We start from the raw sequence: 14,912 nt of genomic DNA, 5'->3' as shown, positions 1-14,912 counted from the left end.
TCCCCTCTCCACCACAGTATAAATTTTGTTTCTTCTTAGTCTTAACCTGAATTTGACAACAGCCTCAGAAACTAAGATCTGTGATGTAACACTTTTCTAATGTTGGAGACTTGGTTAAATCAAGGTGCACTTATACTCTTTTAATTTGGTCACTGCTTCCATTTCATTTTACTGAGATTGTTTCACCACCTATTTTTCAATTCAGTCTGTGGAATTATTTTATTTTTTTATAAATTTATTTGTTTATTTATTATTTTTGGTTGCGTTGGGTCTTTGTTGCTGCACGTGAGTTTTCTCTAATTGTGGCGAGTGGGGGCTACTCTTCATTGCAGCGCATGGGCTTCTCATTGCAGTGGTTTCTCTTGTTGCGGAGCATGGGCTCTAGGCACGCGGGCTCAGTAGTTGTGGCTCGCGGGCTCTAGAGCGCAGGCTCAGTAGTTGTGGCACACGGGCTTAGTTGCTCCGCGGCATGTAGGATCTTCCAGACCAGGGCTCGAACCCGTGTCCCCTGCATTGGCAGGCAGATTCTTTTTTTTTTTGTTTTTTTTTGTTTTTTTTTTTTGGTGTTACGCGGGCCTCTCACTGCTGCAGCCTCTCCCGTTGCAGAGCACAGGTTTCGGACGCACAGGCCCAGCGGCCACGGCTCACGGGCCCAGCCGCTCCGCGGCACGCGGGACCCTCCCGGACCGGGTCACGAACCCGCGTCCCCTGCATCGGCAGGCGGACTCTCAACCACTGCGCCACCAGGGAGGCCCGGCAGGCAGATTCTTAACCACTGTGCCACCAGGGAAGTCCCTGTGGAATTATTTTAAAATGTAATGCATCAAATGAAATATGGTCAAATACCCTGAAATTCCCAGACAACTTCTAAGCTTTTGTGAAATCTATGGCTTCTTGGGTGCAAATAGGAAAGAAATTGAATAAAATAAACCAGAATAAAATTTTAAATGGAAAGAACTACCATTAGTCACGAATTTTAATGAAGAAATAATTCTGCTGAAATGTCACTGTTTCGTTTTATGTGAATGAATTTATCACAGCCCTAATGAATACGTTTCTTATAATACTTTTGGTGAGAAAACTGCTTGAAACTTCTCAGTAGAACATGTCATAAGGTATATAGACTAACAACATAGGAAACACACCACTTCGAGTTCCAGCGACACAAGGAAGCATGGGGTGGAGTCTTAACGAGGCCCCTATTTTGGCACTAGTCTCTTTAGAGTTCAGTAAGAAGTTGTTACCACTATGGTTATTTCACCAGGTGTGGGAGAACAGGGGCCAGTTTTGCATACCTACAGGTGCCTTATAGGTAGTTTCCCATTTATAAATATATAATTCAGTTCACACATTTAAAGAAAAGTATCATACCCTGAGAACCTACACCCCCAGAATTTCATAGTTTTTTTTTTCTTTTTAACATCTCACTCTAATTTATGTAGAATTTATTTTGACTGAGTGTGAAGTAGAGCTTTAAAATGAGGCTTTTCTAAGAAATGAATTGTCCCGTTTGTTAGTAATCCTTCTCTCCTCCAGTAGTAGTTTGCAGTCAACATTCACTGTATGTCAGATTCTTGAATATACCAGGGCAGGTTTCAGGCAGTCTGCTCTGGGGGTTGTATACATATAACAGGAGCTCTGAGGTCCCCTTCTGACCCTGGCTCCCGTCCCGACCCTGCCAACTCTAGGCGCTCTTGGGCAGGCTTATGCCACCTGTTTGAGTCTCAGTTTTTAAAAAATCTGTACAGTAGAGATAATAGTAAGGCCTACATCAGGAGAGTTGTGAAGGTCAAATAAAAAAATATGTGGTAAGTTCTCATATTAAAACATCAGAAATCTGCAGTCGCCATTTTTGGTTTCAGTAATTGTGGCTTTAGGATGTTTTAATATCTGTGCACAGGTGCACTTTCATCATGAGTTATATTGTCAGGAATGAGCAACTGAGAGGTGACATTTCAAGTGCATCTCTTACGTTTGCTCTTACGAATGTCCACAGGGCAGGAGCTAATGAACTGAGGTACTTCCATACCGTGGCGTGCTCTGCAGAGGGGTCCAAGATGTGGATAATGTGGAAAGATGATGTTAAGTGAAGAAAGCAAGTGCTGGAATAATGTTATCATTCCATTTTGACAAATATAAATTAAAAAAATAAAACGTGACAAATCAAACTTATGTGTGTTTAGACAGCAGGAAATGTCTAAAGGATCACCACCAGAGGTTGCAAACTGGTGGCCCTCGGGTCAAATCTACCAGCAACTGTGTTTTGATTGGCCTGTACAGCATTTTTAAAAATGATGAATTAGTTGCCAGCATTTAAAAACTGGGAGATTTTATGTAAAACCCAGAATTTCCAGCTTCTCTTGAACAATTGGAATGTCTGTTCACTTTGGCCATGAGTCCCTTGGGACCCCAGTAAGCTGGAACTTTCCCAAGGCAAACACTCTCAGTGGTGCCCATTGCCTGCCAGGCCTCTTCTTTCATGTACCTTCCCACCTAGTCCTGAGAGCATTTAGGTTTTTGGCCCCTCATCTACCTCTGTCTTTGACACGGGTGCCTCTGGCAAATGGGATGGCGATAGGGAAGAACGTGGGGCCTTTGGGAAGATTCGCTTTTTACACTATATACTTCTGTATGGTTTGAATGTATTATAATGACACTATGTCACTTTTAAAATTTAAAAGTCAGTAGAAAAACATGTTCGAATACTTGACAGTATCATAGATGCCACATCGAGAAAACCCACATCCCGTTCCTGTATAAGCTTTCATTATAACGCTCAAAATGAACTTGAGCCCTGCAGGGCAGGAACCTCTCATTATGGAAATGTTCCTCCGAGGTGCCTTCTGCATGGCTGATTTCATTACTGGAGCTCTTGCTTCTGGTCAAAGCAGGGGCATCAGAGGGAAGGGCCGCGCCCCGTTCTTTCCTTCCCTTTTACAGGCTGTGCCCTTTATCTCCGGCCAGGGCGTCTGCTGGTCCTCCCGCCCTTCCTCCCTCCTCCGTGGCTACCTGCCCTGGAGCCCACTCAAGTTTCACCTCTTCCATGAAGGGCTGCAGCCCACAGGTTTCGGTTCTTCTTTCTCATTCACAGTCAGCAGCCGGAAGTTAGGCTTAATCATTCTAGGATTAGTTCACGTGAATGTGCCCTTCCTCCCCAAGGAAAGAAAGAAACTCTAGTGCCCCATGGTCATCTCACGTTTCCTTTGGGTCCTCGTTGGAGTGGATCCTGGCCTTGGCAGCTGGGGCCCTGCAGAGGGGCTGTTGGAAAATCCTCCAGGAGAGGAGTGCCTGGGCCAATGGGGGATTGACATCCTTGGTCCTCAGGGGATTGACATTCTTCATTAGCTGAGTTACTACCAAAGCTGGTTAATCTTAGGTTGTTTACAGGCCTGTACGAATCAGGACCTTTTCTATGCAGGAGGCTAGAGCAAGAAGCCTTTTTTAGGAACACCTCCCCTTCCCCCGAGTAGCACCACTTACCCCAGGCTGCTTTGTGGGGAGTCTGGCTTTGGAAAATAAGGAATCCCAAGGACAAGCTGAAGCCCACCTTTTGTGGACACCACTGTTTGACTTTTACACATTACTGAGTGTTTCCTGGGTGCCTGACCCGGTAGGTACCACATATAGGCCTTGAGGTAACCCAGATGCTTGCCTGAAAGGCTTGAGCCTTTTCACAGAGATTTCACTTCCTTCTTTCTCCAGACAGATGGGACCCCTGTCACGCTCTTTGAAGCAAGACCCAAGCCCGTCAGAGCGGTACTTTCAAAGCATTTGCCTTTCTTCCAGAGCACCCTATGGTTCTACAACCCACTGCTGTTGCCCTTGCCAGTTCTTCTGCCTAGAATACCCCTCAGAATTCTGCCCATATGTGTCTCTTGCTCTGAGAAGCCTTCCCAGACTTTGTCCCCATAAAACAATTAATTTGCCAGGCTCAGTTATTTCTTGGCTCCCTCAACACTTTTTGCAAATTCCTGGCAGCATTTATGTTGTTCTCCGGTCATCTTTGGTTCATCTTTGTACTACCAGAGCCTGGTGCATCCTTCCGTAGTGCTCTTTTGTAATGCACTCTTCAGAGGCCATATGTTAGGGGCCAGGCTGCTGGCCTGAGAATGGGGAGAGCCTTTCTTATAAACTCTAAAGTCAACTCTTGGATTTAAGCTTGTTGTTCAAATGAACCCTCTCTCTTTGCTGAGCCCCCCACTTTACTCAGGGCTGAGACAGGCAAAGGCTCTTAAAAATCTGTGCATTTGTAAGAATGCCTTGGGAAATCCTGGGCTAAACCTTTGCAGCTAAAAGTTGCAATTAGAAAAATTTTTGCAAAAAAAATACTATCCCATTAGAGAACTAAAAAATAAAAATCAAGAATTGAAAGCTACACTGGAGTTATGTATGTCTCCTTGGGTTTGAGTCCCTCTGCCCCTGCGCAGGGAGGGTGAGGGTGTTGATTTGTTGTAGGCAGGGGTTGAACAGGCATAGTTTTCATCTGAAACCTTGGAGTTCACGTGAGGCACTCTATCTCACCCAATAAGTCTGAGCTTTGTAAAAGGCCCGGGACCAGCGCAAGGTGTTCATTCGTGAGATCCCCAGTTCATAAAATGAGAAATGTCAGCCACTAGTTGTTTCCATAATAACTCTGGGAAGAGCAGTAAGGCCCTTTGTTATTCACATTAAAAGCTGAAAAGGAGGTTTCCAGAAGCAGTTATTTTGAATGGGCTCTGAAGAGAAAATTTGCCTAAGAAAAAAAGAAATGAACGGTTGAGTGGGGTGTTTATTGTCACTCTCATTTGTTGAGTTGCTATGAAATTGGGATTCAGTGTAGGCTCTGTATGCCGGGCAGGGCCCTGGCTCTTGGGTGAAGTTCAAGTGGACTGTTGATTCCTCTTTGATCATACAAAGTTCTCCTCCCAGTGTCCCTTCTCTATCCATTTCACCCCAATGTTTGGGTCTACAAAGCATGATATCCTGGCAGTGAACACTTTAGAGCTGCCAGAATGCCAAGCATGGCTTTAGGTGGGGACCCAGTAAGCATTGTTTGTTTCTTACAGGCTGGGGATTGTCAGCCAGAAACTGAACTTCTGGTGTGCCTTTGAATGCCAGAAGGCAGAGTGCTCTGAAAAAGCAGCAACAGCAGCCGGCAAGGAAACCGCCGGAGGTGGGGAGCTCTGGGCTGGTGTGTTTCTCAGCTTCTGACAATGTAACTTATGGCCCCCTGTCACTTCCTGTCAGGCAGCCCAAGTAGTGGGGAGGAGTTCCTTGAGGGAAACCATGCTCTGCTCTGCTCAGAGAATCCCGTCCGAAGGGCTCTGCCGCAGTTAGGGGCGGGGGACTCCAGGTGGATGAGGTCGGAGCGCCCCATGGTGTGGTGTTGCTTCTTTGTTCATGCTCAGGTAAGCTCCTTTGCAGCTGGACCAGGGAGAGACCCGCTCCCAACTCCCACCCAAGCCTGGCTGGGCCATGCCAGGAGCTGAGGTATGGGAGGATGCAGCTGTCTGCATCTCTCAAGAAAGTGAGCAGGGAGCCGCCAAGAACACCTGGGATGAGGGAGGCACACTTCTGCCTCACTGTACTATGAATCAGAAAAGAGCTGTGTGGTTGTGTTTAAGACCACAAATGGTTGTGCTTGGTGGAGATGGTGTGTTAAGTGGAGTGCCTAGCTGTCAGCGCTTCCTTTAGCATCTGTGATTGGAGGAGAGCAAGGGTAGGGGGACTTTCATTCTTTGCTCCACGGTGCCAGTATTTTAATTTTTTTAAGAGACCTGTTTTCATTAAATGGGAAGGAAAAAGTAAGTGTGTGTGTGTGTGTGTGTGTGTGTGTTTAAATAGCAAAGTGGATTTCCAAGACCTTTTCTTCTTTGGATTGGAAGATGGCTAAACTCAGTTTTGGAAGTTCATTCTTTGTGAAGCAACTGTTTTGTAGGTTTCCTTAATATTCTGGTGTTTTGAAGGTGTTCATCATTGGGAAAATGAAGTCAGATAATATCAGGGGAGACTCAGACTCACTGGTTTTCTCGTTAAAAGTATTGGTGCCTGTTTGGGTTATATTGGAAGGAGCAGCTGGAAATGTTATGTTTCTATGGACTGAAGAATGATTAGGAGCCCTGAAGCTTACTGTCTCTCCCTGTCCCTTTTATTTGTTTGTTTGTTTGTGGATAGGTTTTGGATAAGCCAAAGTTATTTTTTAAAGAAAATGCCCATTGTTTTTTCTGTTTCTTTCATCAGAATTATGTTTCTGAAACTGATGTTTGCAATACAAATTCCAGCTCTTGTACATGGCCATTATAGACATCTTTTCATGTGATTTGAGTGGTTTCACTGTCTTTCTCCTTTCCCATCTCACTCACCTAGCTATTTGCTCACCTGATAAAGAATAATTTTTGATCATTTGAGATATGGAAATTGGCAACATTTTAAATGATTTACTATACTTCAGGGATAGTTAATGCAGCATTAATTAAAAATATTACAATAATAGCCGACGTTTATTAGATACTTTTCATGTTACTTGCATTAGCTCATGAAAGTCTTACAACACTGTAGGGGTTGGCTGTTATTATTACCTCCACTTTGCAGATGGTAGAACTGGGATGCAGAGAGGATAAATACTTTGCCTATGGTCTCCTAGCTGGTTAGTAGTGGATCAGGCTTCAAGCTCAGGCAGAATGGAGCCAGAAATGACATTCATAGCCATAGCACACGTGATGATTTTAATGACAGGGCCCTTCTTATATCTCCTATCAAGTGCAGCATCTTCAGTAACACTTGCTTTCCAATCCTTTGACAAATCAGCTCATTTTGGTGGATGTTTGCCTCGGTCCAATTAGCGCCTACACAAGAGGCATCTAAGACAAGTCGCTGCCTTCTCTGGACTCAGTTTCCCACCTGTCAAACAGAGATATCTCTAAACTCATTTTAGCTCTGATACGGGTCTAAGGTATGACTTTTTGACAAAAAGTCAAAAATAGTTCTCATATCCCTGTTGCAAAGTCAAATGATTTAATAAGTGCTTTTACATACAGATTTCCCGAGGATATGGACTGGAGCTCAAACTGTAATTGGCCGGCTGGCTGTTGACCTTTATTCTGCTCTTGAAAATATTATTGAATGGATTTTTATTTCTTGGGTCCGAGGGTCTCTAAAGAAAGGATCTGGGGGAGTTGAGTTTGGGTGTGGGAAAGGCAGTTCGTTGGTAGCTGGGTGTGGAAGGAAAGAATGGGAAGGGAGAAACCCTTTAAAGTTCTCACAAATCCATCTTCTGAGATTTGATCAAGATAGCTCTGTATCTGTGGAGGAATGGCAGAGTGTAACAGTTAAGGGCATGGGTTTTAGAACCACATAGATGTAGATGTAGATTTGAGTCCCAGCTTTGCCTCTTACTAGCCATTGCAGTCCCAGGCATGTTACCAAATCTCTCTGAATCTCCTTGTTAAATGGGGATAATAAATAGTGCCTACTGGGACTTCCCTGGTGGTCTAGTGGGTAAGACTCCGTGCTCCCAATGCAGGGGGCCTGGGTTCAATCCCTGGTCGGGGAACTAGATCCCACATGCATGCCGCAACTAAGGAGTCTGTATGCCGCAACTAAAGATCCCACATGCCACAATGAAGATCCCGTGTGCCACAGTGAAGACCTGGCACAGCCTAAATAAATAAATAAATATTTTTAAAAAATAGTGCCTACCATATAGGGTTGTCATGAGGAATAAATGAAGTGATTCAAGACAGTGCCTAGCACAGATTCTGCACTCAGTGAACATGACCCACGTCCCAGGTCTTATTGACCATAGCTGTTGGTGGCTCCCAGAGAAATGAATCATTAGTGTGTAAGGGCTCAGCAACAATAGGGCTGTGAAACGTCTTATATCCTGAGTTAAATATGCCCTGATTTGATTTTGTGGAGGGAAGGAAGCAGCATATTACACAGAAAAGTCAGTACTTCATTTTAAAGCCCTGATTCCAGCCATGTTTTTACAGCTTTCCCAGAACGCCAAGTGGGAGCCATTGAAGGGGAAGTTGATTCAAACCAGATCCTAAAAAAGGCTTGTCTTGATGGAGCACTCAGTGGTATGATTCGGAAAGTGCAAGGTCAGGGTGGTGACCCCGAGTGTCCATCGGGAGAGAAACAATGGGTGACTTTAGGACCTAAATATAGACTATGTGGATGTCACTTAGGGAAGCCACAGTGGGTGGGTCTCTTGGGAGGAGTTCAGAAAGCAGCCCCTGTGTGCCAACCCTTGCTCTGTCAGCCCTCTTTTTCTGAATAACTTTGTCCGTAGTCCAGCTTTTCTGCATCCCTTGAGGCCCTGCCTCTGTTTGGCAGCCTTGTTTATGTCACCATCTCTTCCCTCCCAAATCTTCCTTGTGGCATTTACCACTTCTCTCCCTTGTCTCTAGCAGACCCCACTCACCCCCTGCCATAAGCCCCAGGTGTTCTCACCACAGTGTTCCTCATGGTGCAGGGATGAGAGCACTGGTCTGGGAGTCAGGAGTTTGGGGTTCTAGGTTTTGCATTAACCTTGGGCAATGCTGAACTTCCCTGGGTACCAGGTTCTCCAATAGAGACAGACATATCTGCATCCTGGAGGTTGATACTCTGAGTTCACACCCTCACTGCCACTTGACCTTGGGCAAGTTCTTTACTTTTCCTTCTGGGCCTTAGTTACCTCACCTGTGAAATGGAGATGATATAATATCTGCTTCCAATACTATGAAAAGTTTATAAAATAATATCTGTGAAACTCTTAAAACAGTGCATTCTATGATAATGTTCAAAAATACTAGCTATGATTGTGATTGTGATTTGTAGGAAAATGAGACTTGAATAGAATCAGTGTTTCCTAAACTTCGGTCATGTTTCCCATATCCACATACCACTTTTACTGTTATTTTTCACTTACTGTTTTTCTTTAAATTGTCTAGTTGTTTTGTTTTGTTTTGACCTTAGGCTCATCCTAAGTAGTAAGAGCCCTAAAGTCACTAAACATCATAATATGTTTCCTAAAACACATTATAATAAATACACCTTGGTCTACTGCATATGGTCTGAAATGATATCGTGTCACCACCAGGTCCACTTCCCACAGTGAGGACTGCAGAGCCAGTGGCTCTGAGCATCTGAGGCCCAAGTTGCTGCCTGCTATGATTCTGACAGGGCTCCTCTCACCAGAATGAACAGTCAGCCCATCCTTTCATACATCAGACACTGCCTGAGAACCAGCTTTGTGCCTGACTCTGTGCCAGGTGCCAAGATGGCCAAAATATGGATCTTTGTAGCCCCTGCTGTCTTCTCTAAATGGGGCATTACCAGCCTAGAGAAAACGGGGTAGGGAGAGCCACAAAATGACCCAACTGCTGAAATCCCACCATAAGAGAAGCCAGGGCCACTCTCTGCCTGGGTGTGGGTAAAGGAGTATATCTCAGTCAGCTTTCACTGAGTAACAACTACCCCAAACTCAGTAGCAAACAATAGCAAGTATTTATTCTTATGCTCACAGGTGTGCAGATTGGCTGCGTGGTCTGCCTCATTCAGGTCCCTTAGCTACCCAAGTGTATATTCTTCTCCTGTGCAGGTCAGAAGATCCCAGAGGAGCAAGCAGCAATACGTAATGTCTCTTAAGGCCTAGGCTCAGAATTGGTACATTGTCCTGTCCACCCATATTCCACTGGCCAGAGCAAGTCATAGTACCAAGCCATGGAGGTCAGGGAAGGGCATAAAAGTTTGCTGAAGAATAAATTAATATACCACAGAGATCATCACTATTTACTCACTCAACTTACATTTATTGAGTGAATACTATGTGGAGTACTCTGCCATGTTGGGGGAGATAAATATGGTACTAATAAGTGATGAAGATGATAAAAACATCTAACCTAAGGGCTGGCATGTATTAGGTCCTAAATAAATATTCTATGAATGAATATCTGCTAGTACCTTTGAGATGCTAACTAGTGATGAGTGTTTCACATGGGTTATCTCATTCTCTCCTCCTAACTCTCCCCCTCAAATTCCCCCCCCCCAGCTTTGGGCAAGTACAGTCATCCCAGGTCAAACAGGTGGGATACTGTCTTGGCCTGTTAAATGCTTGTAATCTTCTGATGTGAGCAAGGGGAGCACTGGTAAAGGCACAGCAGCAGGGAGAAGGCATGTGTAAACAGATTATCCCTGATGTGAGGGGAAAGAGGTGGGCTTTGCACCAAAGAGGCTCCGGTTCAAATCCCTTGTGTGTTTATCCCCATGTACACCTTGTGCACTGTCTTGGGTGCTAACTCTTCAGGCACCCACCATGGAGTAAGAATTTAGTGTGGTCATTAGCCTCTCATAGTTTCTTTACATCACTAGCCCCCTGCCTTCTTGAGGTCACATGCATCTTGGAATGTTCTCTTTAGAAAACTGCACATAGTTAAAATGTCTGTGCAGACCCCTGGCCCCAGGTAAAGAACTCTGCTCTAATGATTCATTCCATCCCCACCCTCTTCTCTTCCCTTCCATCTCTTAAACACTTCATCCAGTGGAAGAAGCATTTTTCCATGTTTGTATGCCAGTGTCAGGCTCAGGGTCTAACTCATATTGGTTGACCAATGAGTGTCTTTTTTTCTTTTTTTTACATCTTTATTGGGCTATAATTGCTTTACAATGGTGTGTTAGTTTCTGCTTTATAACAAAGTGAATCAGTTATACATATACATATGTTCCCATATCTCTTCCCTCTTGCGTCTCCCTCCCTCCCACTCTCCCTATCCCACCCCTCCAGGCGGTCACAAAGCACCGAGCTGATCTCCCTGTGCTATGCGGCTGCTTCCCACTAGCTATCTACCGTATGTTTGGTAAAATAGTGTATATATGTCCTGCCTCTCTCTCGCTTTGTCACAGCTCACCCTTCCCCCTCCCCATATCCTCAAGTCCGTTCTCTAGTAGGTCTGTGTCTTTATTCCTGTCTTACCCCTAGGTTCTTCATGACATTTTTTTTTCTTAAATTCCATATATATGTGTTAGCATACGGTATTTGTCTTTCTCTTCCTGACTTACTTCACTCTGTATGACAGACTCTAGGTCTATCCACCTCACTACACATAGCTCAGTTTCGTTTCTTTTTATGGCTGAGTAATATTCCATTGTATATATGTGCCACATCTTCTTTATCCATTCATCCGATGATCATCATCATCATTAGCTGTGTGCCTTTGAACAAGTGAAATAACCTCTCTGGGTCTCAGTTGTATCATCTATAAAATATATGAGCTTTCCTATCTCATCCAGTCAGAAAGTTCTGTGACTCTACGCACATGCAAATGAACCATCACCGACACCTTCATTCTCATTCTCTAGCTGCTTTAAAAGACACTCATCGGATAAAGAAGATGTGGCCAATGAGTGTGTTTTAAAGCAGCGGGAGAGTGAGAATGAAGGTGTCGGTGATAGTTCATTTGCATGTGCATAGAGTCACAGAACTTTCTGACTGGATGAGATAGGAAAGCTCATATATTTTATAGATGATACAACTGAGACCCAGAGAGGTTATTTCACTTGTTCAAAGGCACACAGCTAATGATGATGATGACCATGATGATGATGGTAATGGTAATAAAATAATGTTTTCCTCCAAGCAGATGACTTGTGCTCAGATACAATTAGGTCTCATTCCCTCAGTACCTGGATAGAAAATGTTCTGATCTATCAAGTTGAAGGATCATGTTGCAAAACTGTTTTCTTTCTGTTTTTTTTTTCTTAACATGGAAGAACTGTATTTATTTTTGAGTGAGATGAAACGTGATAAAACAGCATGTTTATATCATTGTATGTAACATACACAATTTTGTAGTCTGAAAGAATATACACTGAAATGTTAAAACTGGTTTATTTAGTAGAATAAAAGGTAATTGAACATTAAAAAAAATTCTACCTAGATATAGTTTGAGTTTACTACAATAGATAGTATTCTTTAATCATGGTGGCAACTATCATGGACTGTTTATACCTAACTGCCATTCGTGTTTCTTTCCTACTAACAAAACCCTGTCTCACAGGCAAAAAGACGTCAGTGCCAGGGCACAAACTGGTCCACCCATCCCTCTTTGCCAGTGCCCATCCAAGGGTGAAAACTGTTTTCTTGACCTTCATAGCCAAAGCTAAAGACACAGATGGCGGAAACATATATGCCATGTCTCAACCATAGAACCATTGTCACGTCAGCCCTTTAGGGCAGAGCCCTTGCCACCCACCTCTTTCTCTGGGTCTCCCCTTTCCACTCTGTCCCTCAGTCTGTGTGTACAGACTGCTGAGAATGCAGGGGGTTTGGGGCTGGGACAGGACATTTGTCAGGCCAAGGGGCCAGGTCAAGCCAAGGGGCCAGGTCAAGCCAAGGGGCGGAAGGTGGGTTAGGGTCGGTGCAGGGGAGGAATTTGTTCCCGCAGAGTCCTGGAAATCTTATTTGGAGCCATTCTTCTATTCTTAGATTTGAAGGCACTTTGTTCTCTGGTACATTGTTTGAACAGCCACCAGGAAATCAGGCCCTGCTCGGGGTCAGCGATGCCACTGGTTCCTGCCAGTGGCCGCCCAGGTGGGAAGTGTACTGGTTTGTTTCAGGGCTGATTGTTCGTCATCAAGATCATTGCCGCCCTTTCTCCTTTTGTCGCCCACCCTGTCTGCATGGGGCAGGGAAGGGCTAGGAGGAAAAAGAGATTCCAATGAGTCTGTTTTTCTTTATAGCAATAGTAGCTACACTTATTTCTGTGTAAAAGGAAAAATGCTAAAATCCAGGTCTTAAGAGCACACTGTGCCCTCTGGAGCAGCATTGTCCAATAGAAACAGAATGTGAGACACATGTGTACATTTAAATTTCCTAATAGCCACATTAAAAGAGGTAAAAAGAAAAAAAAGAAGAAAAAAAGAGGTAAAAAGAGATGAAATTAATTTAATGATTTATTTAACCCAGTATATCAAAATATTAGCATTTCAACATATAATCAACATAAAAAATTATTATGGAGACATTTTACATTCTTTTTTTCATAATAAGTCTTTGAAATCCAGTGTGTATTATCTACTTAGAGCACATCTCACTTCAGATTAGCCACATTTCATGTGCTCAGTACCCACGTGTGTGCTCATGGTAGCCATTGGACAGTGCAGTAGAGCAGCACCGTCCAGTAGAACTTTTTACGGTGATACTAATGTTTTGTATCTGCACTGTCTCACACAGAGGCCACTAGCCACAGATGACTAGTGAGCACTTCACATGAGGCTAGTGCAGCTGAGGAGCTGAGTTTTAAATGTTATTTAATTTTAATTAATTAAAATTTAAATTTAAACAGCCACATGTATCTAGTGGCTACCATACTGGATAGCATAGCTCTAGAGATTTGATCTTGTTAGAAAAATATCAATTTAAACTTAACCAAGGTATCATTTTTCATCTACCACATTGACGGAGATTGAAAAGTTGGATAACGCTGCTTGGCAAGGGTAATAGGACCTCTCATGCATGGCAGTGGGAGTATAAATTAGAACAGCCTTTATAGAGGACAATTTGACAATGTTTATCAAACTTACAAATATACATTCCCTTGGACTCAGCAGTTTCACTCCTGGATATTAATGTCACAGAGTCTCTCACATGTGTAGTTGATTTCTATAGAAGGATATTTGCTGCAGCAAAAGATTGGAAACCACATACGTATCCAGTTAATGGGGGGGGCTGAATAAATAAGCTATAGTACATTTTAAAAATGTAATTTTCAACTATTGAAAAAATGAGGCCAATTTTAATTTGATGTCCAAGCTATAATGTTAAGCAAGTGTAGAGCAGTGCATATAGTATGATGCCATTTGGGTAAAAGAAATGACTAGCCTATTTACGTCTAGAGCAGCTCTGGAAAAATGTAGAAGGAACCAATCACAATGGTTGCCTTCTGGGAGAGGAAGGGATGGATGTGGGAAAGAAGTCTACTTACTATTGTACAGCATACCCTTTTGGAATTTAATCCAATGCACTTCAATTACTTATTCAAAAAATAAGTATTTAAAACACAAAAAAGTAAACTCCAAGGGAAGGGTGAATCAGAGAAGGCTTTCTAGAGGAGGTGACCTTTGGACAGGGTTACAAGAGATACACAGGAGTCTTAGCAGGAGGAAAGCTGAGGCTCAGAGGCATGAACAAGCAGAACAGGACAGGCATGCATGTGTACCCGGAGGTGGGTAGAGTACCAGTATATAAAGTAGAGCAGTAATGGAGTTTGGACAGACGCGAGATTGGCTAAATGGGAAGGGTTTTTGTGCAGAATTCGGACTTAACTTTATGAGCCATAGGCAGCCATTCACGCTTTGAGGGAAGCGGGAAATGACATGATTGTGTTTGTGTGAAAGACAACTTTTGGCAGAATGTAGGGTGATTTAAAACAGTGGTTCTAAAGTGTGATCCAAGGAGTTCCTGAGACCTAGAAAGTACTAACTACGTAACTACAGAACAGATTTTCTTCGTATGCATCAACCAAAATAACACACCACAACAGATTCATTACAGAAGCAGATATGTGAATCCAGCTGTCTTCTGTGCAGCCAGCCATTAAAGAGAGTTATAAAAGTATGAAGCAATGCTGCTTTTCTCCCTACGTTTTCTGTTTTGGAAAATATAGTTAATTTTCATTAAAATGTGATAATTAGATTAAGAAGTAATAATACACTCATTACTTTTTAAAAGAAAGAAAGTTTTTAATTCTTAATTTTATTTTCTAATACTGCAAATATTGATATAACCAACATAAACAAAAGCTCTTGGGGCCCTCAATAGTTTTTAAAAGTATAAAGGGGTCCTGAGACCAAAAATTTTGAGAACCACTAGTCTAGAAGCAAGGAGGCCCTGTGTGCTTGTAATTCTGGTTGGATCAAAATAAACTATAGGGAAACAAATGCAGCTATCC

At 43.2% G+C, this 14,912-nt stretch overlaps 1 protein-coding gene and 1 pseudogene across 4 annotated transcripts in view; both read left to right on the top strand.

Annotated features, from left to right (window-relative positions):
* ARHGEF3 (Rho guanine nucleotide exchange factor 3) overlaps positions 1-14,912 on the top strand; it is a 310,231-nt gene that overhangs the window by 131,229 nt on the left and 164,090 nt on the right. Inside the window, exon 1 of one of the 4 annotated variants that reach the window (XM_022572819.2) lies at positions 4,372-5,387. The exons of the other annotated variants lie outside the window; for them this stretch is intronic. Within the exon in view, the coding sequence (XP_022428527.2) occupies positions 5,202-5,387 (186 nt within the window). The 5' untranslated portion in view covers positions 4,372-5,201. Of the gene's footprint in view, positions 1-4,371; positions 5,388-14,912 lie in introns of those variants that run through there. 4 annotated transcript variants of the gene reach the window in all.
* The window catches only part of LOC149748292 (oxysterol-binding protein-related protein 9 pseudogene), a 31,305-nt pseudogene continuing 21,788 nt past the window's right edge, over positions 5,396-14,912 (top strand).

Source organism: Delphinapterus leucas, chromosome 10 (assembly GCF_059928025.1).
Source record: "Delphinapterus leucas isolate spDelLeu-1000000601 "Yukka" chromosome 10, BTC_Dleu_Yukka2, whole genome shotgun sequence".
Classification (NCBI taxonomy): domain Eukaryota; kingdom Metazoa; phylum Chordata; class Mammalia; order Artiodactyla; family Monodontidae; genus Delphinapterus; species Delphinapterus leucas.
The sequence above is the reverse complement of the archived record's forward strand: the minus strand, read 5'-3'. Positions and strand labels throughout refer to the sequence as shown.